Consider the following 26,545-nt stretch of genomic DNA (forward strand, 5'->3'; position numbering starts at 1 on the left):
TAGAAACCTTGTGATGGCTAAAATGAAGTTGATTACGAGCTCTGGGCAGACTCCCTGTGTGGTGGGAAATCCAATAAGATAAACTAAGAACATTTTTTTATGAACACTTCAGGTCACTAGGAGGGAAAATATTATCCTCCCAGGGAACTGTATTATTGTAACTAAATAAACATTTCCAAAGGCGAACATTAGAACTCAAACTGTTTCTTTAAATGTTAAAATGACTGTGGACATTGTGCCTCTGGTTCCATGCCCCCCCTATAGCCTTCAGGTGTGACACCGCAGGTGAGCCCTTCTTTAGTTTCCCTTGATCTGGATATAGATAAGTCCAAACCAGACTTCTGTGCATGAAAGAACACCCGCTTCAGAGGGTTTAATTTATTAACAACAAAGATTAGCATAAGCATAAGCAAGACCTCATTCAGGTGCCCACCAGGAAAGCTGCAGTTTCAGGGTCAGTTCAACTAACTTCTTGCTCCTTTAGCCATGGGACACTCTAGACCAAGCCCATCCTCTGGAGCCAGGGCTTCTAAGTTGCGGCTGCTCCCTTCCCTTTGGAGAGCAGCCTGTGATTCCTTCTTTCAGGATAGCTCTGTTCTCTTCACCTCTAGAACAGTCTCTGGTTCCTTCTCTCAGCTTACTCTAGTATCCTTCACCCAAGGAACTATCTCTGTCTCTCTGGAGACCTCTCAGTTCCTTCTCCTAGGCTACAATTGTTCCTTCCCAGGGAAGGCTGTCCCTCCCTTCGGAGGCACCTTCCTCCTGGGAGTACTCTCCCTGGTTCTTTGAACTCAGGCAGCCCTGTGGTAAGGTTGCAGGTGCTCTGCTACTAATTGACCATTAAACGGCCACCTTGGGCAACTGGTTAGTCCCAGGTGGGTCTTCAGAGGGCTGTCATGGGCAGGCTAGGCCCTGATTCCTCTTGACGGTCCAATTGCCCCTATGACAGGGACCTTTAATGCAATAAAATTACCGTTTTGACATTTCATGAAGTAAGTACAGTTCTTGTCACTATAAAGCATAAGTGTAAAAGTTACCAGTTACTAAACTGATACCTGTACATTTCCATACTCCAGGAAACTTGGGAATTAGGGGTTGATTTTAATATGAGCAACTGGTTCTTAGTGTTAAATAACCATAGTGGGAGAGAACCATACTACATTGGTTTCACTGCTAAATATCAGTAATTTGTTTCCATGATCTTTAGCACCTCTCCCTAATGGACCTCACTACCACATAGAGACAAGTAACTGCTTACACTAGTACTAAGGTGTCCAGTTTCCAAAGCAAGGGGTCTGCCGTGAGCTAAAAGGACTAAAACTCTGTTACTTAAACTACATTCATTAGATAGTGTGACGGTACGTCCCATTTTGGCCAGGACAGTCCCTTTTTTAAGCCCTGTCCTGGACAGCCCAACTTTTTTGGCAAAAGTGGGCATTTGTCCCATTTGCTCTTACCAGCTGATCATCAGTTGGCAAGAGCAAATGGGACAAAAGGCGCAGTTTTCAAATTGTGGGGTGTGGAGGAACATTCGGGGGGGGGGGTTGTGCCTGGTGATGCCAGGCAGCTTGGGCCGGTCTTGCTCAGTGTCCTGTTTTTGCTTTAGGGAAATATGGTGACCCTATCACTAGAAGAACAAGACCCTTTCTTTTACTTTCTGCATTCCTTAGGCAAAACCTGGTTGTGGGTAGGTAGGAGAGGGAAGAGGATAAAGAGAGGCCATCCATGCAGGAGACAACTAGAATGGGGCTGGCTGCACCTCCAGGGCCAGCTCCTCAGCTGGTATAATTTGGTGTAGTCCCACTGAAGTCAATGGGGCTATGCTGATTTATACCAGTTGAGGATCTGGCCCTCAAAATGCAAGGGGGAGGTAGGGGCAGCTTTAACAGGGACTCAAAGGTTCAGTTACACTGACAGAAATTATGAAATTGAGGGTGCAAAGACACGCTGTTGGGGGAGAAGCTACATTCACTTCTTTGCACAAGAAACTGTCTGTGGCTCCATAGCCTGGGTCTGGCATCATAGCGATGCTGCTCCCAGCCGCATCACTGCACAATGTTGTCAGAAAGAAGAACAGGAGTACTTGTGGCACCTTAGAGACTAACCAATTTATTTGAGCATAAACTTTCATAGGCTACAGCCCACTTCATCAGATACACAGAATGGAACATGTAGTAAGAAGATTATATATATATATATATACACACACACACACACACACACACACATACAGAGAACATGAAAAGGTGGAGTAAGAGGCTAATTAATTAAGATGCACTATTATCAGCAGGAGAGAAAAAAAACTTTTGTAGTGATAATCAAGATGGCCCATCTAGACAGTTGACAAGAAGGTGTGAGGATACTTAACATGGGGAAATAGATTCAATATGTGTAATGACCCAGCCACTCCCAGTCTCTATTCAAACCCAAGTTAATGGTATCTAGTTTGCATATTAATTCAAATTCAGCAGTTTCTCTGCTACAGAAGCCCAAAAGGCAAAATCTGCCAGAGGGAGCAGTGAAGGGGTAATACCCCTGTGTGTGCCTGTCTCTAGGCATCAAGGATATGGGGCATGGTGCTGGACTCATGGGTGGGCCTCTCCCTGCTCTGAGCAGCCAGGTCCAGATGCTGAGCCACTTCCCCCCTGGTGGGGTCTCTCTTGCTGCCAAGAGTGCACACATTGAATCAGAAGGCTACATCAGCTACCGGGGGAAAGGGACTATCTAGGCAGGCAGAGGAGCTCCAAATCTAAAGTGGGCAGGTTGTGACATGGGAAGGACCCTGCCCCTACACTGTGGGCCCTTCTACACCCACCCCTCCCCCCACCCACAACTTTGGCTCCCAAAGACAGGTGGTAAGTCTTAATTTTAGAGCAACAACATTGGGTTAATCAAGAGTTGCCATCCTGATCCTTTATAACACAGACTGAAATGCACCAGACATGGTTATTCCCCATCTATTGAAAGCCTTAGAGTAACGTAATTGCCACTGAATATTTGTCATGCTTACAGTTTCCATGGTGCTTTATTTATATGAAGAGTAATAGCACTCCAAGAAGTTTCCAGACAGTTTACAGATTTGAAAGCGTCAGTGAAATGGTAGGAAAATATACAAGATTTACAAGCTGGAAGGTCAGGAAATGAATGTCTAATTTATTTTATTTTAAAAAATAAAATATAGCCATTTCTGCGAGTGTCCCCTGTTTCGGCCGCCTGTAAGGAATATAAAAAGAAAATTAACCTTGTGCTTTTCTCTACAGGAAATTGTCCTTAGCTGTAGTAATCTGCCTGTCTGTACAGACTGTTAAATAAATGCTGCTTATCACTGTCTCTTCCAGCTCCTTATGTGAGTTATCTCAATAAAGATCCTGCTGCCCCCTGCTCCTTGACAGAGATATTGGAGCACTTCCAAGTGGAAAGCCTGGATGAAATCATACCGTATAATCTAAAAGGGGGAGAGCTGCATCCCCAGACTGTCCCTCACAATATCACAGTGGTGGCAATGGAAGGCTGCCACTCCTTTGTCATTGTGGACTGGGCCAAACCCCGACAAGGAGACTTGATAACAGGTATGGTAACAAATTTCCAGTCTTGGCTGTCACCCTGGGGATTTTGTTGTCCTGGTTGGGGTTCAGGAAACTATGCAGAAGCCAAATGGGAAGGTTTTTACCTTAATCTGAGCTAATTATTATTGATAATTTTTCAACAATGTTAACTCTCTGTTACCATACAGCTCTCCGAGAAGAAGGTATTAATTGCCTTCTAGTCAGTGAGAAAGAGCTTCTATGTCATCTGTCAACACTGTACCAATGCCACTGTTGAGCATAGATTAGTCCTGGTCTTCTAAAGGGCTTCACCTTGGCTCTGTTTTTGTGCGTGCAGTTTTGAAGTGCAAATACTTGTGGGTTTATTTTGTAGCACGTAGCTCTAACAGTCAGATTGGCAGAAGCACTCAAGGGGTTAGAAGTCTTCAGACCTATAAAATTTCCCTCCCCTGCAGTTATTTGTATCAGCGATATGGGAAGCCACATTTCAAAATCAGGTTTCAGAGTAGCAGTTGTGTTAGTCTGTATCCGCAAAAAGAAAAGGAGTACTTGTGGCACCTTAGAGACTAACCAATTTATTTGAGCATAAGCTTTTGTGAGCTACAGCTCACTTCATCGGCATCCGATGAAGTGAGCTGTAGCTCATGAAAGCTTATGCTCAAATAAATTGGTTAGTCTCTAAGGTGCCACAAGTACTCCTTTTCTTATTTCAAAATCAGTCTCTTTATTTTCTAACACCGCTCTCTTCTAAATCTCTGAAATCAATAGTCACTCTCTCAAGAAAATAAAATGTGTAGTGAGGGCAGAGGAGGGAAGAGAGGATGGAATGTTATGGAAAATACGGAACTGTTTTTCTTGTGGTTTGCAGATATTGCATGCCACAATAGCAATATTAATGATACAGGCCAGAATAAAACTGTTTCTGCATACAAAGAAATATTGTGGAGCTTTGTAGCTGAGTGAAAAGAGAAATTTAAGCTTTTTATATAAATAAAAAGAGTTAAACTGAAATGGAGCTGGTTAACTCCTGTGGAACACATAACCCAAACTGTGTTGACTTTATTATAGTTAAAGTTTGTTCAAATGCCAATCTGACATGCTGCGGTTGGCGGTTAAACAAATACATTAAACTGGATCTTTTTCACTGTCTTTAGAGCACATTATAGCAAAAAAAAATGTAAATTTGAAACACAAATCTCTAACCTTGATAAAAAAATTAGTGAGATATGTAAACAACAGAAGTATTTGGAGATGATGCAAAACCCAACTCGACAGCGGGTCAGATGATTTGGAGTCAGAAACTGACAGTGCTGTTGTACTGGTTTTTACATTGTTGCTGCTGTTGCTGAATCTTGACCCACTCTTTTGCTGGCAGCCCCTCCACAGAGGGGCCAAGAAGTGAATGGTCACGAAAACTATGCTAGCCTTATATTGCTGATATGCAGTGGTGGGGGAAGGTAGGGAAGCTTCCACTGGCAGTGCTGTGCCTGGTCAGTGGATAAATAAAGGATTTCATTTTTCAGTGTTATCTGCACACTGTTCACTTAAAAAATCACCCACAATGTCACTAATTATGTTAATTTCAGAGCAATATGTCACATAAGTAATGTTTGACAATGTCCAATGCATTTTTTTGGCTTTCCTGTGTTTCATGAAGCACTTTCATCTTGGCACCTTTCTCTGAGATGCAGTACTTGTGGCACCTTAGAGACTAACAAATTTATTTGAGCATAAGCTTTCGTGAGCTACAGCTCACTTCATCGGATGCATGTAGTGGAAAATACAGTGGGGAGATTTTATATACACAGTGACCATGAAACAATGTGTGTTACCATACAGACTGTAACCAGAGTGATCACTTAAGGTGAGCTATTACTAGCAGGAGAGAGAGAGAGAGAGAGAAGAACCTTTTGTAGTGATAATCAAGGTGGGCCATTTCCAGCAGTTGACAAGAACGTCTGAGGAACTCTGTGTGTGTGTGTGTGTGTGTGTGTGTGTGTGTGTGTGTGTGTGTGTGTGTGTGTGTGTGTGTGTGTGTGTGTGTGTGTGTGGAATAAATGTGGGGAAATAGTTTTACTTTGTGTAATGACCCATCCACTCCCAGTCTTTATTCAAGCCTAATATAGTGGTGTCCAGTTTGCACATTCATTCCAATTCAGCAGTCTCTCGTTGGAGTCTGTTTTTGAAGTTTTTTTGTTGAAGAATTGCCACTTTTAGGTCCGTAATCGATTGACCAGAGAGAGTGAAGTGTTCTCCTACTGGTTTTTGAATGTTCTAATTCTTGACATCTGATTTGTGTCCATTGATTCTTTTACGTAGAGACTGTCCAGTTTGACCAATGTACATGGCAGAGGGGCATTGCTGGCACATGATGGCATATATCACATTGGTAGATGCGCAGGTGAACAAGGCTCTGATAGTGTGGCTGATGTGATGAGGCCCTATGATGGTGTCCCCTGAATAGATATGTGAACACAGTTGGCAACGTGTCTTTCTTTTCACTCTTCTCACAGCCATGCTTCAGATTGTTCATTTCTGTAATATAGCTTGTCATAATGTCTTGGTCTGGCACTCTGAGATTGTTAAAGGCACACTTCAAAGGACTTTTAAATAATCAAGCTTATTCTCCCTTTCCCCTCTTTTTGTGATGAATGGAGAGGGCTTGAAAGGTTTTTCTGGGTTTTGCCCATGAATTTTTGCTGCATATTTTTTAACCAACCGCTTTCGTTTGGGACAGAATGAAAAACACATTTTTCTTTATGCCTAAGGAAATTTACTCAAGGTGGGGGTGGGGGAAAGAAATTCTAGATGTTCAAAATCTTTGCTCATGGCCCCAAAGTTACTAGTCATATTTTTTAATTTGTTACCCAATTAACAAGACCACATAGGCACTCGCTTTTCCTTTTATTTCTCCTTCAGCTGGGAATTGACTGAGCTAGTTTAGTAGAGGATTGATTTTTCCCTCTCTCACCCCAGCTTGATCAAAATTTCAAGAGAACCCACAGGTGTGCTGGCTTGAAGCCAGAGAGAAAACTATGTAATACCGATGCGGAACAGAATGTAAACCGTGTTCAGGGTTGATTAATGTAGCTTGAGTCAATGGAAAGAGAAAGTGGATCTGTGTCACTTTTAAACTGAAAATGTCACTGTCAGAAATGGATATGCTGAGTGCTTCTCAGACACTTTGCACCTGTTGGTAGCCTGGAACTTGAGTCAGAGGTTGACTGGTACCTATGAATTGCAGATTGACTTTAAGGAATGTTGCTTCTCAATATGTGTACAGCATGATATCTATGTATAGTATACTTCCATTTATCTGAAACCTTATTAACTGAACCCCTTCCTTGCCACCTGTGTATTTCATGCTGGGAGACAAAGAAGGGATTCAGATAATGTGGAGGTTAGCATGGTAGAGCAGAGACCAGGAGGAGGAGGAGGATGGTGTCACCAGCCTGCAGCAGCGCAAGGAGCCCTCTTCAGTTCTGCTGTCACTGGAATGAGTGAGCAGGGCAGAGCAGAGATCCCCAACCAGGACTGTAAGGAAGAGGAGGACGAGCCCTCAGCCGCAGGGGAGGCCGCCCAGCTGCTGAATGCCTGAATGGCCCCTGCTCGCTTAATTATCCAAAGTCCGTGTCCCCCATGCAGTTCGGATAATCAGGAATATACTGGATTGGCTAATGAGAATGTCTGGAAATGTGCGTGACTTTAGGCTGAGATTTTCACAGGAGCCCAGGGGAGTTAGGTGTCTGATTCCCATTTAAATTCAATGGGAGTAGAGCACCTGACTCCCTGAGGCTTCTTTGAAAATGGCAGCCTTGAAGAGGACATCATGGACCTGATTGTAGTGCTCCTCTTTTACACAGTGTGTAACTCCATTGATTTCAAGAGAGTCACACCAGCATGAAACTGGAGTCATGCCAAGGAGAATCAGGCCCAGCAGCTGACACTGCCAGAGTTTAATTATTCCATTTCTGCTCTTTTTCTTAGAGTTTTTTGTTTCTGTTTAAAAGCCTGACACACATTAAATACCAACGCAGGATCTTTACCAATGTTGGAAACTGTTCTTTTTCAAATATAGGGCAAAATCCTATTGTCTGATCTGCACGCTGGATCTCTATGGCTTATATTTGCACTTGATCCTCATGCAAAACTCATTGACCTCAATGGGATTTCCATGCAGTGTTCTAATGTAGAATGTTCAGGCTGCCCATTACAGAGCTGAAATTAACATTTGCTCCAGAATGAGTGAGCATGAAGCATATCACACTATTACCTTGTAGAGTGAGTAATAAGTGTGCTCTTGCTCCCATTAATGTTAATGGGAGTTTTACTATTGACATCTGGGGAAATAATAGTGGGGAAACAGATTGGTCTCCCTCTGTATAAAAGGTTTTCACTGTAATGTAATTACCAGCAAGATGTTGGAGTTATACCAAGACTGAGTTTGACACCTCAGGGCAAATGTACTAGATCCACTGAAGTTAGTGAAGTTATAAAAATTTACACCAGCTGAGGATCTTCCTCCTCATTTTAAAATGCAACACATTTTAAAGTAAAATAGTGGAGGAAGAAGTTTCAGCCTCACCTTCTCTATTATTTCATACTAGTCAATTTGTGTCACAATTGAAGTGTTATTTAAACATAATGGGTCCAGTTCATCCCTGGTTTAACTCCACTGACTTCAACATAGTTACACCAAAGATGAAAGTGGCCTAATGCAAGCTCCGGCTCTGAAAAAAAACAACCAATTTCCTTGGAAAAGTCAACAATTTTGTAATTTAAAATAGCACTTTTAAAGAATGCAGATACATAGAGGGACTGAGAGAATAAAGGGTAGGCTTTGTATAAAGCAGTGCCATAGAAAGCTCTGATGTCTTTGCTCTTTGACGCTTAGAATTTGTCAAAGTAGTTAAGCCTCAAGGTATCATTGACTGAAACATAGAACTCTCATTGGCTGATCTGCTTTTCTCTCTTCCATTTGCAGGTTACTTGGTTTACAGTGCATCTTATGATGACTTTATAAGGAACAAGTGGTCAACCAGGACTGCAGGGGCTACTCATTTACCTATTGAGAACCTGAAGCCAAATACAAGGTAACAATTTGGTCTATTCTTTTTGAACACTGTTGTTAATTTAAAACAATTTTCCCTAGTTGTTAGTCATTTTGGTGGTCTTAGTAGAATTGCACAAATCTGTCAGCAAATCTAGACCAAACAGAACTAATCAAATCAAATTTTAGAAATCATGCATCTACTTATAAGTACATAAGACATCACATTGCCCATGTATGGATGAGCAATACATATTAACTATACTGATATGCTGATCTATATCAGCATAAAAAGACTTGGCCCAGAAATGAATGTGCAAGCTATATACATAATCCAAGCAGCCTGTTCAGGAAAAAAATAAAATAATGAAAGACAGGAGCCTTGCTTGCATCATGCTACACATTGGCTCTATCAGATAAATGGGAGAATGAATTACAAAGTCAAGGGCACGTATGCAAGCTTCAGAATATACATGTGAAATATGGTAGGGTTGTGGGTGAGTGTATATTTCCTCCTTATTCGCTCCTGGCTGCAGTTCAAGGGTTTGTGGTAATCTATAAAGCTCTATGGGAGGGATTTTTAAAAATACCTAAGGGTGCTAGATGCCCAACTTCCACTGAAGCTCACTGGGAGTTGAACATCCAACTCCCTTAGGAAGTTTTGAAAATCTCACCCTATGTGGTTGGGATTTCATTACCTGAAAGACCATCTCTCTGTTTGAGGTGCTTGAGCTCATAGGCCCCAGGTGTAGCCATCTGGGGGCTTGTGGCAGGGTGTTCAACTCTAGAATTCACTTTCCCTGTCTGTTCACAGTACAAGGCCCATATGTTTTCTCTAAGTAGTGACTTTTCTTGAGATGAAATGGTGCAACGGTAACGGCACCAGACTTAAGGTTGTGTTACAGAGTTCACTTTAACAGGAACATTAAACCTGTATTTTGTAAAGATCTCGTTGAAATGGCAAAAACCAAAGCATAGACTGTAAACATGGAGCACTATTTGAACATTTCACGGTGGCTTGAAAAAAAATGAATTGATACAGAGAAAATACTAAGCATTCAGAATTACCTACATTGACAGTTTTCCAGTGGCTAGTCTCACTTACTTTGTATCCCTGAAACACCCTGGGACTTGTCCTTTGGCCACATTGTTGCTCTTTGTGTGCTGATTTCTAGAGTATCAGTTAGGCCCGGTCTACACTTAAAAGTTAGGTTGACCTAGGTACGTTTCTCAGTGCTGTTTAAAATGTCGTGCCCTGAATGCCATGGTTGGGTCAACCACCCCCCCAGGTTTAGCTGCAGCTAGGTTGACAGAAGAATTCTTCCATTGACCTAGCTACCACCTCTCAAAGATCAACTGCATCCAATGGAAAAAAACTTCTTCTGTTGATATGGAAAGTGTCTACAATGCTACAGCAACGAAGCCGCAGTGCTGCACTGTGCCACTGAAGTGCTTGTCGTGTAGACGGAGCCTTATACATCAGTAGTGTTGGTCTATAGTGCATTTTATAACATTGTAGCCATAATGGAAAAGATATGTTCCCACGCAATCCCACTGAATTTGGTGACAAATCTGTAATGGCACAAATATCATTACTCTCTCCGGGGTTGAGCAGACAGGGGATGGGGAGAGAAGGAGATAGTAATGACTTTCTTATCAAATGCCTTTGTAGTCCAAGGAAAAGTTTTCTGAGCTGTGAAAGAGGAGGCCAGGCATTCAGTTGTCGCTTCTTCTAACTGCTGTTTTAATTCACTGCCTTTATTAATGACTGAAACCAGGAACCAAAACCTAGGAGACCGTTAATGAAGAGCTGTTGAACACTCTCCATCCCCATCCATTATTTGAAATAAGTTGTCAGACTTAGTTATGAGTTTATGCGAGGTCACTGGAGGTCTCTAACTCAACACCTCCAGATTGTATTGACTGCATCACACTGCCTTTCAGAATGATGAAACCAGTTTTGATTATCCTATTTTTAACCACTATAAACCACACTCCTCTCCCAGCACTAGGAATAGACGGCAGGATTTCTGATCACCGGTATTCTACTGCTGATTAGAAAATAGTGTGTAATCCACTTGGGAAAGTGTGTGTCAAGTCCTACTCCAGCTACTGCTCTACTAAAGGGCTAACAATTATTCCTCTAGCTAAACTAGGAAGTGTCTAAACTAGTAATCTAAAATTCATGGGATTCACATCCTGCTCGTAATCTATTTTGGAGGCATAGTATGGTTGTATGTGGTTCAAGCAGCAAGAAGACCTCTTTAAAACAGATTTTATATTATGATCATCTGTAAATTGAATCACCAAAATACACATTTCAATCCCTTTACTTGAGTAATCGACTAGTCAGTGTTCATTATGCAACCCCCACTGAGCCTCATCCATAAAGGATGTAAATCTGTGACAGCTCTCAATTTGAGAGCCTGCCTCTTTAGCACAAGCAGGAAAGAGTGATGCTTTTAGTTCTCGAGGACAATGGTTCAATCTCTGGTGTTGGTCAAGATGGTGGTGGTTATACAGGTAAGTGCCTTAGTTTGGCATCTTTGTAGGTTTAGAGGTATGCTTCATACAGGAAAGGATGGGAGTCCCAGAAGAAAGGGGGGTGCAATAGGCAGGCTTGCTGGTGTAACACAGAGATGCACACCCCGCTGCTGCAGCTGCTCCTGGCTGTATCCAATTGTCAGAAGTCCATGAAAGGCTACAGAGTGTTCTGGGAAGTGAGTGATGAGACACTCCTTCATGGAAGTTCCCTCTGGCTGCCAGGTTATGTCGTCACTGCTCAGCGTGGAGTGGTGCTCTTGGTGCACTTACTGTCAGTAACTTTTAAACAAAGCTAAACTATTGTAGACATAAAGAACATCCCAGCCTCCCACGCTCTTCAGAGGGGTCAGTGTCATCAGGAGCCGCTTCAGTAGCACAGTTTCTCCCTCTGATTCCCAGGCCGGTGCAGCCTTCTGGGGAGTTATCCACTGAAGTTCTCCAACCCTGCACAAAGAACCTAAGAAATCAGCAAACAAAAACTTCACTTGGCAGCAATGAAGGTTGCAGAAGCACACACCATCCACCCAAACCCTTAAAAGAATGCAGATAAGACATTAATGGGAATGACTTGTGCATTCCTTTCGACCTTCGTATTGCCTGAAATACTGTCGATGACCCACAGAGTAAGACATTCACTTCCATCTCCCAAGGCACCAAAAAGCAATATATACCCCATCTTCATAAACCTGAGCTCTAACGCAAAACATTAATAGTGACAAGGCAGCATTACTTCCCACATGCATGGCCAGATGTGCCGATCTGTTGAGAGACTAGATATAAAAAGTCAGTGAGGTGACTGTTAAGGTTTTAGAGCAGTGGTTCCCAAACTTGAACAACCCACAAACCCCTTTCACGAAAATATCAAATCTTGTGACCCCCGCTCCTAAAAATGAATATTTCCAGGGATTTTCTCCCTTACCTGAGCATAAATTATAGAAGCTGTGATCTTGGAAATAATTTGTTTTTTTTTTATGACATGCTTATCACACACTATTTACTATTACATTATAATTTATCATTACATAATATAATAAATTAATAATGAAAATGGCAACATTCTTCCAAGATTTCACTTTTGTAGCTCATATCACTTCGATTAAGCCTCCTACATGTTTCATCAAGGAGTACCAGACATGAAACAGCATGAAGGTATTTAAGCAGCCAACTCAAATAAAGAGTTCTTCGCACAAGCATTCGGATCTTGAGAAATCCAGCCTAACAACGCACGACTACAACAAAGCTTAAACTTGTTCTGCCAGGAAGTCATGGTCACGGGGCTCAGGCTGCCGGGCCCCGGCGCCTGGGGTCCCGAGGGACAGCTCTGTCTGCCATTACAGAATTTTTTTCTGAGAACCCCCTGATACATTTTGTGAACCCCCAAGAGTTCATGAACCCCTGTTTGAGAACCACTGTTTTAGAGGGAGGTGAGGCACACATTATGTCAGTGGGTTTCACAGCTGTTTGCTAGACAGAAGTGGAAAGTTGAGGCTAAGGAGTCCTGGGTTCTCGTCCAAGGTTCTGAGGGATGTGTACTCTAGTGGTTACAGACCCTTCTGCCCCGACCCCTGTCAACCCAGACCTCTTCTGCTTCTAGCTCCTCAAGCCTGTCCTTTTCCCAGTCCCCACTACAATCTTCACTCAGCTCCCAGTCTCCAGTCTCCCCACCTTCAGCGCCACATTCTAGTCCCCTCCCAGTTCTTTGTCCCAATACCCCTCTTCCTTCCCACTTGTCTCCATATCCCAGACCTAGTCCTCCAACTTCCTCTGGCTCCTCATTTCATTATGCCCTTATCCTGGCCCCTTGTCCCAGTCTCCCCACTCTCTACCCTCCAGGCCTATCTCCTCACCTCTCTACATTCAAGTCAAGCTGCTTCCTTCTCCTCCAGCTCCACACTGCCTGGGCACCGGCAGGGTGAACCCTGAAAGCACCAGAGAGACCATTTTCCTGCTCTCAGTGCCAGTGCCCAGCATCAGAGTGGCTCCTGGATGTCAAGAGCAGCCATTGCAAGGAGAATTTTGCTGAGCTGCTGAAGCTCTGAGCTGGAGCATGCTCTGTATAGATGGAATCTTCAGTGAAGTTAGCTTCCATGTTCTAACACGTCTTTATTGAGCAAGTGTGAACTGAGATCTTCAGAAGCTCATCCCATGGCCACATTTGGACAGTTTTTCATAAGAACAATAAAAGTCACATCCTAGACACCAGGGCAAGTTCCTTGCCAAATTTCAAGTGCCTGTTCCAATGGTTTGAGGTTCTAGAGATTCTCAGTGAAACAGTTCTATGAATTTTTAACCTAAGCAAAACAGCGTATATTTCTGTAACCCTGTTCTGAGACTTGGCCTCCATTATGCACTTTGCAGAGGAACTTTGTTTTAACAGACGCATCTAGCACCTGTGGGCACAGCAAGTGGATCCTTTTCTATACAAAAAATTGTCTGCCTCAGCCAATATCATTTACATACTCCAAATTCACAAACTGAATTGACTATGTATTTTTTTGTCTTAAAAATATCTCCATAACTGCTGTGTGGGAAGTATCTAATTGAGAAAACATGAACTGGAGGAAGAAATTAGACTGGAACCTGTGTGTTCACAATAGTGTGTGCATTTTATGAGAAATCTCTGAGTAAGTAAGATTTACTGTACACCAATGTTGATATCGGTGCTCAGCATTCCATATGAGAGGCTGTCATGCTGTTCAAACTACGGCCTGTCCAGCATATGAATCCTGGATCAGCTTCAGACCAAGATTTAAAGTTGTTGTCACACCCTGGGTAGCATGCTTGGAAGAACCCCAAACAGCTCAAAATTCTACAGTATCTTAGAAATTTTCAACTTGTTCTAATGTTTTACAAAACAAAAAACCCCAAATATAACCAGCTTTTCTAATGAAGGGCCTGATTCAATGTCCATTGAGGTCAACAGGAGCTTCTCCAATAGAAAAACTCCAATCGTCTTCAGTGAGTGCAGGATCAGGCTCCGTGTGACATGAATGAATAAATCTTAAAACTATCTCAGAGGCTCAGCCCACCTGTCTTGATAGCTCCTCTACCCTCGGACTGCCCATCAGCCTTTCACAAAGGATGCTGGGACTCGTCAGTTTTTAGCAGCGTGCTCTCTGCTCCAACTCCCTTTCCGCACTAAAGCACTTTTCTCTGCCTCTGTGACATCTTGCTCAGTGTACCTAGAACTGTGAGCCACTGTGTTTCCGCTCTGCCATGGCAAGAGTGAGCTTTGCCGCAGCTAAGCTATGTGTCAGCTCCCAGACACACCAGCTTGTCTGCCTTGCCAGCAAATTCTTCAGGACTCTGCCTGTTCAAACCTTGCCTTGCAGGTAATGATCAGTGAACCTCAACTCCTGAGTTCCCCAGAGGTGTCCTTTTCAGTATCCAGTCCCTCTTACTGGACACTCACAGAAGTTAGTAAGTTTGCTACCTCCAAAGACACAGAGCACATAGCAGCCTGTTGGCTTTGCTGAAGACTGTCACTTATTTCAATATAACATCAGTGAGATAATTTTGTAATAAAACAAGAAATAAGTTTAAGTGCTTTCAAGTGAGAGTGAAAGAGATATGAAAGGGTACAAACAAAACATACTGACTGCAACTTAACTTTAGTAAGTTACAGTCTTTGTCTGAACAGGTTTCTCACCTACAGGCAGTTCCCAGAGACTTCAGTCCCCAGGGTCGAAGGATCCACCTTTCTCAGATTTCAAGTGCTCTGTCTTCTTGGGTCCACTGAGTGATGGATGACAAAATGGCTTTGTTTCTGCTTCTTTTCCCCAAGGTCCGTTGTCTCTGTTTCTAGAGCCAGGGAGGCTTCCTGGGGGTACAGCTTTCACCCCTCATGGCGTGATCATTAAGTGGATGTCTCCCCCACTTGCTAGTTTGGTGGCTTTGTTTACCTTGTACGTAAACCTGCTTCCATTGTTTCTGGCCTCACCTGGCTCAGTTTACATTGGAAACAGGCAAAAGCAAGTGAAACAACATCCCTTTGTCTGGGGCAGACTGGGCCAAAGACCTTCTGAGATCGTACATATCTCACACGACAGTGTTAATGACACCAGCACATTACCAGTTTGCATGTGACACCTTACATGACTCCTTTTAGGTACAGGTTATGACAACAGTGAGTTGGAGCAATGTCAGACCCGATGTGAATTAGGATATGCCTCTGTCAGTTGGCATTGAGGGGCTCCCAGGGTCACAGCCTCCAGGTCCTCTATCACCTCCCCTTGTTCCTCTTTTTCCTCAAGGCCCATCTTTCTGATCCCAGACCCCCTGTTACTAATTCCAGCCCTTATTCATACTTCGTCTTTCATAGGAGGAGCTCAAAGTACTTTACAAACATAAATTAAGCCTCACCACCTATGAGGCAGCTAAATATTATCCTCATTTTATGGATGGGTAAACTTAGCCACAGAGGGTTAGATTCACAAAGAATCTAATTTTTAAGGGCCTACAAAACCCCTGGGATTCACAAAGCCTGAGTTTGGCACCTAGGCTCCCAATCCCTGTACGATGAATGGGGGAAGAGAGACACCTGAGAGTGGGATTCACAGAAGCCAGCACGCTTGGAGGCTCCTTGCCTAAACTACCCAATGGAAGTTGCCAAGCCAAGGGTGTGTGCTAAGCCCTGCCTCTCTCAGAGATAGGGTGGCAGCTCCCCCTGCTTGGGATTCTCAGAAACAAATGCTCTCTTGGGAACTGGCACCCATACTGTATTTATAGGAGGCAGGGTGGGAGGAAGGTGAGAAGATGAAGAAAACTTGCCTCATAGCTTTTTAGCCAAGTGGTTAGGGTACTCACCTGGGAGACGTGAGAACCCCCTGCCTCAGTTCAAGTCCCCTGTCTGTCTGAGGGGGAGAAGAGATTTGAACAGGACTCTGCCACCTCTCAAATGAGTGCTCTAGCCAGCAGGCTGTAGGGTATTCTGATGTGGGGCTCCCTCAGACTCTCTTGCTGAAGCTGTGGGTAACTAATTTAAAAAGTCATTGGGGCAGGGGGACTGTATCACCCACGTTAGTGCACTAATCACCAGGCTGCAGAGTCAGTCCCTTGCTTGCTCTCTCTCTCTGTTGAAGCTGTTGCATTCTGGATAAATAGTGAAAGAATCCCACTGAAGTCATTTGAAAGATCCATTAGCTTCAGTGGGATTCGGATCAGGCCCCAAGCCTTTAACGGCTCCCTTTGCCCTCCTATTTATATGCTGTGTGTATGTGTCTGAGATCACTCCATGTGCTCTAGAAGTATAAAATATAACTGAAACACGAGTGGTGGGTTAGTTTCATAACCCTGCAGAGAGTCATGGTAAGGCATTTCCTTTGGGACTAACGTCAGCAGTTGCCCTTGAACACATCACTTGTTTTGCATTATTCTGTGATGATGTATTTCCATAAGGAAATTAATTTTTACCATGTGTATATTCAAAGTCAAACATGGCCTTGTCTTTCCATCTTGCCTATCCCTGCCAATGCTCCAAGAGGTTCCTTTCACTGCCTTTCCCCCAAATCATTCCATCGCTGGGGAGAGGGGTGGAGCTAGCATGTGTTGATGCTCCCCTGAAATCTGCAGGGGTCCAGGCCTCTCTAGCTACAGGTCCTTTGTCCCCACACTGGTTTTGGGATCCCCTGCACCTCCTGTCTCCCAGCAGAGGCAGATCTGCTCCCCTAGGCCATGCTGCCAGGGCTGCTTGTGCCAGCTGCCGCCCATGAAAGCTCCCATCTAAAGGAAGGTTTCACAGGAAGCTGCAGAGGAGATAATGCAGCCTCCGGCTCCAGTCATGTTTTTGTTGACTTTTCACAAGGTTTGGGGGATGATGGGACATGCTCCCATCCTACTGGTAGAATGGCTAACGAGCACCCCTGCACTCAGGCAGTGCCAGTTAGGTGAACCTGCAGCACATGCTCCACCTGGAGAAAGGGAGCTTAAAAAGGTGAATCTTGCCACAGGAAAGGGAGGAAGTTTGCCCAGGAGGAGAAGAGACTAGGGAGTGTAAGTGAGTGCCAGTAGCAAGCGGTACCAGCCTGGGGTAGTGGCTAGCCTCCCCTCTCCTGTTTTGGAGGCAAACCAACATTGCAAGCCTGATATGAGCAAGAGGCCCTATAAGGCTGCCCCCAGCCAACAATCTGTGGTGGGACCTGGAGAGCACTGCCAGGGACTAGAGGTAATAGGACACAAAAAGGACCCTGAACTCCTGCTGGGAACAGGAATGGAGGCTTCTATAGGGGATCCAGAAGCTAGAAGTTGAAAGAGACTATGGGCATGCCCAGGCTGAGAGTTGGCTGGCTGCATGGTTGAGGAACTGTGCACATCCCCTTTGATGCCATTCCTCCCCTGCCCCCCCCCAACCTCTTCTATTCCCTTCCCACCTGAAGATCTTCAGCCCTGGGGAGGGACCTTTGTGGGAGTCTGGAGAACTAGGAATGGTATTGGGATGTTGGCTGACCCTCTCACCCCCTGCACTGGGGACTAGGGGAATCCACACTGCATTCAATGGGGGCATGATCCAGCCCTTAGTATTTAACCCTTTAAATGTTTGTGTATGGTTATCATGTGTCGTCCTGCCTAGTTACCGCATACATATTGTTGCCCCTTTGAGCAGGTGGCAGCTGAAATGCGGTACCTTGCAGGGCTATTTTTGTGTGAATGAGAAATCAGTGATACAGAGTCAGAATATTTCCTTAGTGTAACTTACAAAAATGTTCCCTAGTCTCGTTTTTTTGTACAGCGGTGGGAACAAGCTGCTCACAGGCAGCTTGATTTTTGCAGAAATCTGTGATAAAGCACTCCATGCCATGACGAAGATTGTAGTCATACTCACAACCTCAGAGATATTCTAGGGTCTGATGGCTATCTCAACAGATGATCATCAATAGAGGGATGGTTCCTGCTGGGGTTTCCTGTGTGGTCTTCCCACTTTTACCCAATGAAGGAACTTCTTTTATATTGTTGTTCTGACCATGCCTAACACCTTATGCATATACGTGAGGATTTCAACCTTCATTTCCTTATCTGTGCTTCCACACCCCATCTGTGCCTTGTTTTTCATAGGTTGTTTCTTAGTTCCCCTTATTCTTATAAAAGAATCCACTCATGTTCTTAAGCATATGGCCTAATAAGGCTAATCTAAAATCTTTCAGGCCTCAGCCTATAGGCCTTGCATCCTAGCCATGCTTTACTTGTATACCTAATACACACTCGTCGCTCCTAAATACTTGTCAGTCTTATACTTCCACAATTCTACAACTTAAATCTGTTTAGCATACATTGATTATATATCAAATGGAATATGAGTTGGCCATAACACTAAATAACAAAACGATAAATGGATGATAAAATGAACTAATAGGCTAGATTGGATAGAAGGCTCTGTAGCCATGTCAAGCTGTATTTTATTTATTATCTATTGTAAATTGACCCTGATCTTAGATGCAATTCTCAAAGGACTTTCCTTAGGACAAAATATTATTTTTCTCTTTCTGACTAAAAATGTTATTTGGTACAAATTTCATGTGGTACTGCAGGTGCTGGTATCCCTATGTTTTTGGCTGCCAAAAACTGCAAGGGGTTGTCATCTAGTTACAGCGCAAATATTTGCAATAAAAAATAATACTACAATGTGAGCACTGTACATTTGGTATTCTGTATTGTAATCAAATTCAATATATTTGAAAATATAGAAAAACATCCAAAATATTTACAATAAATTTAACTTGCTGTTCTATTATTGTTTAACGGTGCGATTAAAACTGAGATTAATCATGACTATTTTTTAATCTAGTTAATTTGTTTTGCATTAATCGCTTGAGTTAATTCTGATTAATTGACAGCCCTATTTAACTCTTTACTAAAGATAAATAGGCTGGAAACCACTCTTTCTGGTTTTACTGTGTGTGTTGGACCAAATTCTGAGCAATGTCAGGGCAGCTTTGTACTGCACCCCAGAACAAAGTTGCTTAAAGCCATCTCGGTGGCCTCTGGGGAGGGATAATTGGCTGGTGTTCTGCCATCAGTTCGGTCCTATCCCAGCCCCTCCCTCTGGTGCAGAAAGTATGACCAGATAGCAGTGGGTGTGGCTGGGGCTGCCCTTTGCTGCTGAAATGGCCTCTGGAACCATTAGCAGGCTGTGTAAATTAAAGCAGCCACTAGGTTCTCATAGTTCTCATTTACCCTGGGAACCAAGCTGGAAGCCCAGGATTAAAGGAACACATATCAAGCTTGTCTTCAGTGCAGTGATAGCCTGAGCTATAACTCATGTTTTCATAGAATCATAGAATATCAGGGTTGGAAGGGACCTCAGGAGGTCATCTAGTCCAACCCCCTGCTCAAAGCAGGACCAATCCCCAATTTTTGCCCCGATCCCTAAATGGCCCCCTCAAGGATTGAACTCACAACCCTGGGTTTAGCAGGCCAATGCTCAAACCACTGAGCTATCCCTCCCCCCCAACCTGACTCCCAATCACCTATCAAAATCTTAAGTGGTGCTTTCAGCTCAAGCTAACTGGCCCCTCGGGATGTGGATTGAAGCTTGAGTGCTGCTGATGCTGGAACTAGTAATGCAGTGAGGATGCAGCAGCTGAATTATGATGACTCATCAACTGTTAATCTAATTGCTCTGTGTAACTCCAGTGCTGTTTCACTTGAGTGGAGTAACTTGAGTGTACTAACTTGAGCTAACTGTTTCAGTAAATACAAGCCCCCTGGGTGCCTTTGTGCCCCTGCCCCCACCCTCTCAGCTGTGCTGAACACTCCGTGGCTCCAGTCAGGAAGTGGGGCCTATATTTAAATCACTGGCAAATATTTCCACAATAAAAGGCTTGCGTTAGGAATGAAGAGAAAGCACAGATTTCCTGAATTCCAGCCTTTCATGTGGCTTTCTTTGCCACAGTGGGTATTGCAGTTGTGGGCATCATGTAGCCATTAACTACATTCAGAACAGTTTGCAGATTACAAGAGTGGACCAAAAATTGTTGGTTTCTGACCTCAGCGAAAGGAAAGAGACAAATGCAGCAGAGATATAGGACAGATCCTCCTCTGGTGCAAACTGTCATAGATAGCTCCACAGTGGAGCTGTGAGAATTTATACCAGCTGAGGATCTGCCCATGGAGTAGAGAAACCCTTGAAGTCTCCAACATGGATGCAGCATGCTGATGTGAGGATAACTGAGAACATGTCAACTTTTGTTAAACTTACACCTTCCCTTCTTGCTTATAAGGACAGAAACATGCTTCATACCATAAGCATGACTAGTGGAGGGGAGAATTGGCATCTGATACACTTTAAATTATCATGAAGGGCTAATGTTAGGCTGAAGAAGGCTTTTTAATCAAGTAATGATTTCTCTTCTTCTCAGCCCCATTCATCTTCCTCCTTCTGCTTGTGGGAATGCTCACAGATTTCAAAATATGTAACCAGAGATCACATGTGTGATGCATGGTGATACAGAGTATTGGTACGCTCACAATTCCTTCATCCTCATGAGTTTGCTATTTCTTTCCAGTTTTGGGGGTAGGGATACGATGGGATTCTCTTTCCTTACAAGTCCAGTCGGAGGGTGTTTATTGGAAGAGAGGTGTGTGTGGGCAGGGCTGCTGTACATAAATGAGAGAAGTGTTGTGGGAAAGAGGACAAGGAAACAAATGTTCTTTGGAATCACACCCAGGCTGCATTCTGAATTTACTATGTAACCCTTTCTATCGTGCAGGCAGTGGAAAAATGGGGAAATTACCCAGCTCTCCTCTGCTGGGGATTCCTGAGTATGGGGGCATCTCCAAGGAGTGTAGCAATGGTATAGCCAATTCCTGTGCCATATCCCTTACCAGCCCCAATAAAGGCTGTGCTTGGGGTGGAGAAGGTGTGTAACCAAAGTGCACTGAGTTCCCTTGAAAGCTGTTGTCAGATGTCATAGGTTATAATCCAAAGGTGGATCTTGACTGCAGCAGGAATCTGGCCCCCTTTTTCCATTTCTGTCCATAAATAGGACAATAAATGTTGTGAATCAAGAGTAAAACGTGGGTTAATTTTGTGTAAGTGCCCCATACTGCCTGTCCTTCTCTGCCAACGCACTCTAAAGGAAATCATCATGGTCCAGCTGCATGACCTCTTTTATTATAATGTCGCTACATTTTGACCATCTGCACTTTCCTGTGCCACAAGATGTATCTGTTACTCCAAGGCTTTTATATATGTTAGGGCATAAATTGACATTCCTCTAAGCAGCCAATCGGACCAGAAGAGTTAGCTAAACAGTTATGAAATGGTCATCCCTGATGAGTTGGCGGGGTCTATGGAAACCAGGCTTTGGGTCTGGTAAAGGAGAAACTCTCTTCACTTTTTCAAAACATTAAGTCTCTTGCCCTGCTCCTTGCAAAGGCAGACCTTAATATAAACCCATCTAAACTGAAGCAAACTGATCACTGTGGTCAGACTGAAAGACAATGGGATTCACTTCCTCAGCAGGAGGCTAGCAGAGGGAGAGTTCTGAGGTAAAACAAGCCAGTTATCTTTGGTGTGTATCCCAAAGAATCTTCTTGTTAACCCTCCCTAAAATCCTTTGGATGGCCCAATGTGTGATAAACATCAAAACTGGTTACTTTCAAGGAGGGTGGGAGGTTAACAACCCACCCCCAAAGGCCAAGGTCAGTTATATTTGGTAAAGTGTTTAGCCCACGCTGGATAGTTCCACTGTTGTTGTGAGCCTCGTAGTCCCTGCAAGGGGAACTCCCTTCCTTCTTGCCTCCTCCAGTACGTGTTAATAGAGGAATGTACCATACAGTCCCCACAACCCAACTCCCACTCCCCCCCGCCCAGGGAAATTAAAGAACAAGTTTAGAGGTGAGGAGAGGGGGAGTGTCTCTTAGGGAAGAGGAGGGAGAGAAGGGCACAGAAGGTGAGCATGGGTTTGTCAAGGATGAGAAGAGGAGCTGGGGAACTGGAAAGTACAGAGGATCATAGTAGGATGGAAGCCTAGAGGAAGGTATTTAGCAAGGTTGGGGAGGGGGGAAGAGATCAACACAGACTGCCAGTTTCCACCAAAGATAATTGATTCACAGGTTCCTATGGATTTTCTCCCATGCTGACCTCTCTTGGCTCTGCTGTCACCACTTTGGAAAGTAGGGGTAGAATTCTGTTTTCATAGTGAGTTAGCCTTTTTCTTCTTGTATGTAGCCGTGACCGGCAGTCAGAGCATGTGACGCAGTGCTTTTGTAAGATTTCACAAGCTAAGGAGCGTTTGGCCTACTGCTTGAATGGGAGATTATCGAGGGAAATAATCCAGGGGTTTGGTGGCATTCTTCCCTCAGAGCAAGTACTGACCCAGTTATGTTGGTCACAGATGGTTTTAAGAGGCACTGTGCTTCTGGAGATACTTGCTACTTTTGGATACTTTTGGATGAGATGCAAAATCAAGAGCCAAACACTTATGGTCATTAAAGATGTCGGTTGGTGGTTGTTGTTTGTGGTGGTTTTTTGTTTTTTTTTTTTTTTGCAAGAGTGGAACAAAGCAAGCAGCAAGGAAAGAAGAAGCTTAACATACACATTTATGAAAATCATGCATTTTAAGCTAGAATTTTTGCCTAGTAACTGACTTAAATTGCCTCCTGCTTTTTGCAATACTGTTTCTGAAGAGCAGACATTCAGTTTCATTTCAGCAACAGAAACTTAGCATTTGCAAACATCAGGTCTTGTAGTTCTGGCAGTTGCAGCCCTGTGATTAGCATCCTGTATAAGTGCCTGACAGCATTGCCGTAACAAACCCCAACCTCTGAGTACAGGATGTGGGGTTCCCCACTTCCACTGAATAGGTGGTTACGGGCGGGACCCAGCCAAAAATCTGATGGGTCTACATGCTTCAGCAATGACGTTTGCCTCAGCAATGACTCTGGCCCACAGAGTGCCCCCAGATTTGTGGCAGTGTGGAGGCACTGGCTTGCACTGGAGTTGCACTGCTCCCAATGTTGGGGAGTCCACGGAAAAGGAAAAGCATCCCAAAAGGAGAGCTAGTCAAACAATGGTAAGTGTGTTCCATGAAAACGTTTGAAACATTTTAGTTTTTGCAAAACTTTTCATGAAATATTTGAAAATTTCTTATTAATTTAAAAAAATGTTTTTTGATTTCCCCCTCCCCCTTCTGTCTCTTTTTAACTCCTTCCCCTTTTTCTAGTGGCAGAATGGATAAAAAGGAAAAAAAGGGAGAGACAGTGGGGAGAAAACAAAGAACCATAAAACTGAAAAGGAAAAAGGGCCGTCGGTTGTTTTTTTTAACCAAAACATTGTAAAAATTTTTAATGAAATGAAAAATGTTTAAGCATGTGCTTAATTTTAAGCAGCTGAATAGTCCAGTCTCTATCCAGCAAAGCATTTGAATTTTACTGGGACTTCTCACTTAAAGTTAAGCACTTTCTTAAGTACTTTGCTGAATCAGGGCTTTGATAACAAACTAATAACTCAACATATGTAACTTTTCTCGGATTATTCAAATACTGCTCGTCTAGAAATGCTACCATTTCTAAAGAAATGTAAAAATTCATAATTTTATCTCAGATATGCTAGTTTAAATCAAGAGTTAATGCCATTGACCTCATTGGATTTAGTCTGGATTTACATTGCTGTAACTGAGATCAGAACATATCTTGTGACTTTTCTATCTTTTATTCCATTCCTCTTGGCAAGTGCTCCCTTCAAACATACTGTTTGATGTGAACTGGCTATAATTAGCCTGGATTATTTATTTTTATTCAACAAACATGGATATTTTCACTAATGTGAAAATGTAGGTCACAAAGGAATATGTGCTCAACTGGTATAAATTGATATGGCTCCATTAAACTCACTGATGCCTTTTGCCCAGTGGCACTGCACCAGTTTACATTAGCTGCAGTTCTGGCCCCGTCTTTGTAGTCTTTATAGCTGAGTTGTTACCAGGGAATCAATACTACTTTTAATGCTTGCTCAATTCCTCTTTTTATTGTAGATACTATTTTAAAGTCCAAGCAAAGAATCCCTATGGTTATGGGCCTATTAGCTCTTCAATCACATTTGTCACAGAATCTGGTATGTGTTGCTTATTTCTTTATTTAAAGTTGAGATTTTAGTAACTGGTATGGTAGGGCCAGGGCCAAAGCCATGGTGATGACTATGATGTTGAACTTTTCTGCTTAAAGATTCTCAGGTAAACCATTTGTTTTCAAGAAAATCAAGAAAGTGTAACTACTCTTTCATGTCACTGAAGTGATCGGAAGTTTTAATGAAACTGAAGTTAACTTTAGGGGGAATGGAAAGTTAAATTTAAAATAGAAAAGATAGCTAATACTCAGTGGTGTGGAGGCAATAGGAAGTTTAATACATCTTTGATAGATTGTCCAGACACTTAATAAACTAGCTTTCTAATTGTGAACAGCTGAAGGGATGGAAGTACTCATTTCAAACAATTGTTCCACCCAACAGGCAAATTTCAGTTCTCTTTTCCTTCTTTAATGAAATCTGCTCCAATTTTTTAATGCCAATAGAATGTTGGAGGATAATATACTCTATAAAAATAGTATCCTCAATGGGCTATTTTTATCCACTTTTATTTCTTCTACTGAGCTGCAGGCCAGTCATATTATTGACTAACAAGGGGCCAAATTCTGCAAAGTTTATTTGAGCAAAATGTCCATTGGCATCAAGGGTCACCGGTTTTGGCCCTATGACAACATGGGTATACATTGCTTCTGTGTGTGCCCATTTAACTTGATCCTACAGTCTTTGCCTCAGAACTTCCATTAAAATCAATGGAAGTTCTGTTTATAGAAACAAAACAAACTAAAACTGCATAATAAAGTAAATGGTCTTATGAAATGAATTCAGATATTTTAAAGGCATGTTGCATGGTCAACTGTAAATTAAGCCGAATTTTTAGCATTGACTTCAATGGGACAGTAAAGAGCTCCACAGCTTTTCGTAAGTGCTTTGCAGAATGCACTGAGAAAGAAAGTAACCTGCTGTTCTGTTTCATCAAATAATGAAAGTTCCCTGGAATTTTGCCAAACAATAGATAACCATGTACCTTGGCTTCAAGCAGCTTCCACTGAAGAAAGGCCAATTCAAGAGACAATATAAATCACAATGATGGATACAAAGAATTGCTCCTGTTGTTTTATCTAACTGCTAAGACCTAGATGCACAAAGGGACATAAGCATGGTAACGCTCAGCATTGTGACACCTAATTTTTAGGCACTGTGGAAAAACTGCAGGAACAGAACTGAGTTGGGAGCATAGGCTCTCTGTGCAGTGAATGGGGAAAGATAAGCACCTTAGACTGTGATCCACTAAAGCCAGCACTCTAAGTGTCAAGTTGCCTCTGCTAGCAAATAGGAAATGCCAATAAGAGGGGGTATGTGGTAAGCCTGCCTCTCTTAGCCCTGGTCTACACTGGCGGGGGGGTCGACCTAAGATACGCAACTTCAGCTACGCGAATAGCATAGCTGAAGTCAGCATATCTTAGGTCGACTTACCTGGCCGTGAGGACGGCGGCGAGTTGACCGCTGCCGCTCCCCCATCGACTCCGCTTCCGCCTCTTGCGAGCTGGAGTTCCGGAGTTGATGGGGAGTGCATTTGGGGATCGATTTATCGTGTCTAAACGAGCGTGATAAATCGATCCCCGATAGATAGATAGATCGATCACTACCCGCCGTTCCGGTGGGTAGCGAAGACCTGCCCACAGAGATACAGGTGCCTAAGTCTGGGCTTCAGGGTGGTGCCTATCACTGCTTTTGGCTCTCAGTTCTGTACCCTCTCCAGGAGAGCATTCACCCAGGATGTGAGAGACCCAGGATCCAGGGCTCTGCTCCCATGACTCTTTTTTAATGAGCCAGAGTGGAACAGTTTCAACAGGAGAGACTAGGGAGCCCCCCAGGAGACTGTCCCGTAGCCTGAGGGTTAGAGTAAGCATCTGAGAGGCGGCAGATCCCTCTCCCCCTCAGGCAGAGAAGGGACTTGAACCAGGGGTCTCCCACATACCAACTGAGTGCCCTAACCACTGGGCTAAAAGTTATAAGGGACGTGTTCTCCTCCCCTGGCTTTTCTGTATGAGCTCGCCTGCAGGGCTCAATCCACTAAGCGTGCTCAGGTTGGGCCCTGCAGGCAAGTTAGGCTGCCAATTGCTGTCTTCCCCCAATTCATGCATCACTCCGAGCCTTAGGCAGGAGATAGGCATCCAGATGCCTAGAGCAGGGGCGGGCAAAGTTTTTGGCCTGAGGGCCACATCAGGTTTCCAAAATTGTATGGAGGGCCGGTTAGGGGAGGCCATGCCTCCCCAAACGGCCAGGCATGGCCTGGCCCCTGCCCCCTATCTGACCCCCCCTGCTTCTTGCCCCCTGATGGCCCCCCTGGGACTCCTGCCTCATCCACCCCGCCCTGCTCCCTGT

The 26,545-nt window shown here is 43.6% G+C and overlaps 1 protein-coding gene across 1 annotated transcript in view; it reads left to right on the forward strand.

Annotated features, from left to right (window-relative positions):
- The window catches only part of FNDC1 (fibronectin type III domain containing 1), a 127,159-nt gene that overhangs the window by 89,945 nt on the left and 10,669 nt on the right, over nucleotides 1-26,545 (forward strand). The window contains exons 14-16 of the mRNA XM_084625161.1: nucleotides 3,339-3,569; nucleotides 8,530-8,638; nucleotides 24,111-24,190. Coding sequence (XP_084481287.1) covers nucleotides 3,339-3,569; nucleotides 8,530-8,638; nucleotides 24,111-24,190 — 420 coding nt within the window. The remainder of the gene's footprint in view (nucleotides 1-3,338; nucleotides 3,570-8,529; nucleotides 8,639-24,110; nucleotides 24,191-26,545) is intronic.

Source organism: Lepidochelys olivacea (assembly GCF_965140295.1).
Source record: "Lepidochelys olivacea isolate rLepOli2 genome assembly, chromosome: 3".
Taxonomy (NCBI): Eukaryota; Metazoa; Chordata; order Testudines; family Cheloniidae; genus Lepidochelys; species Lepidochelys olivacea.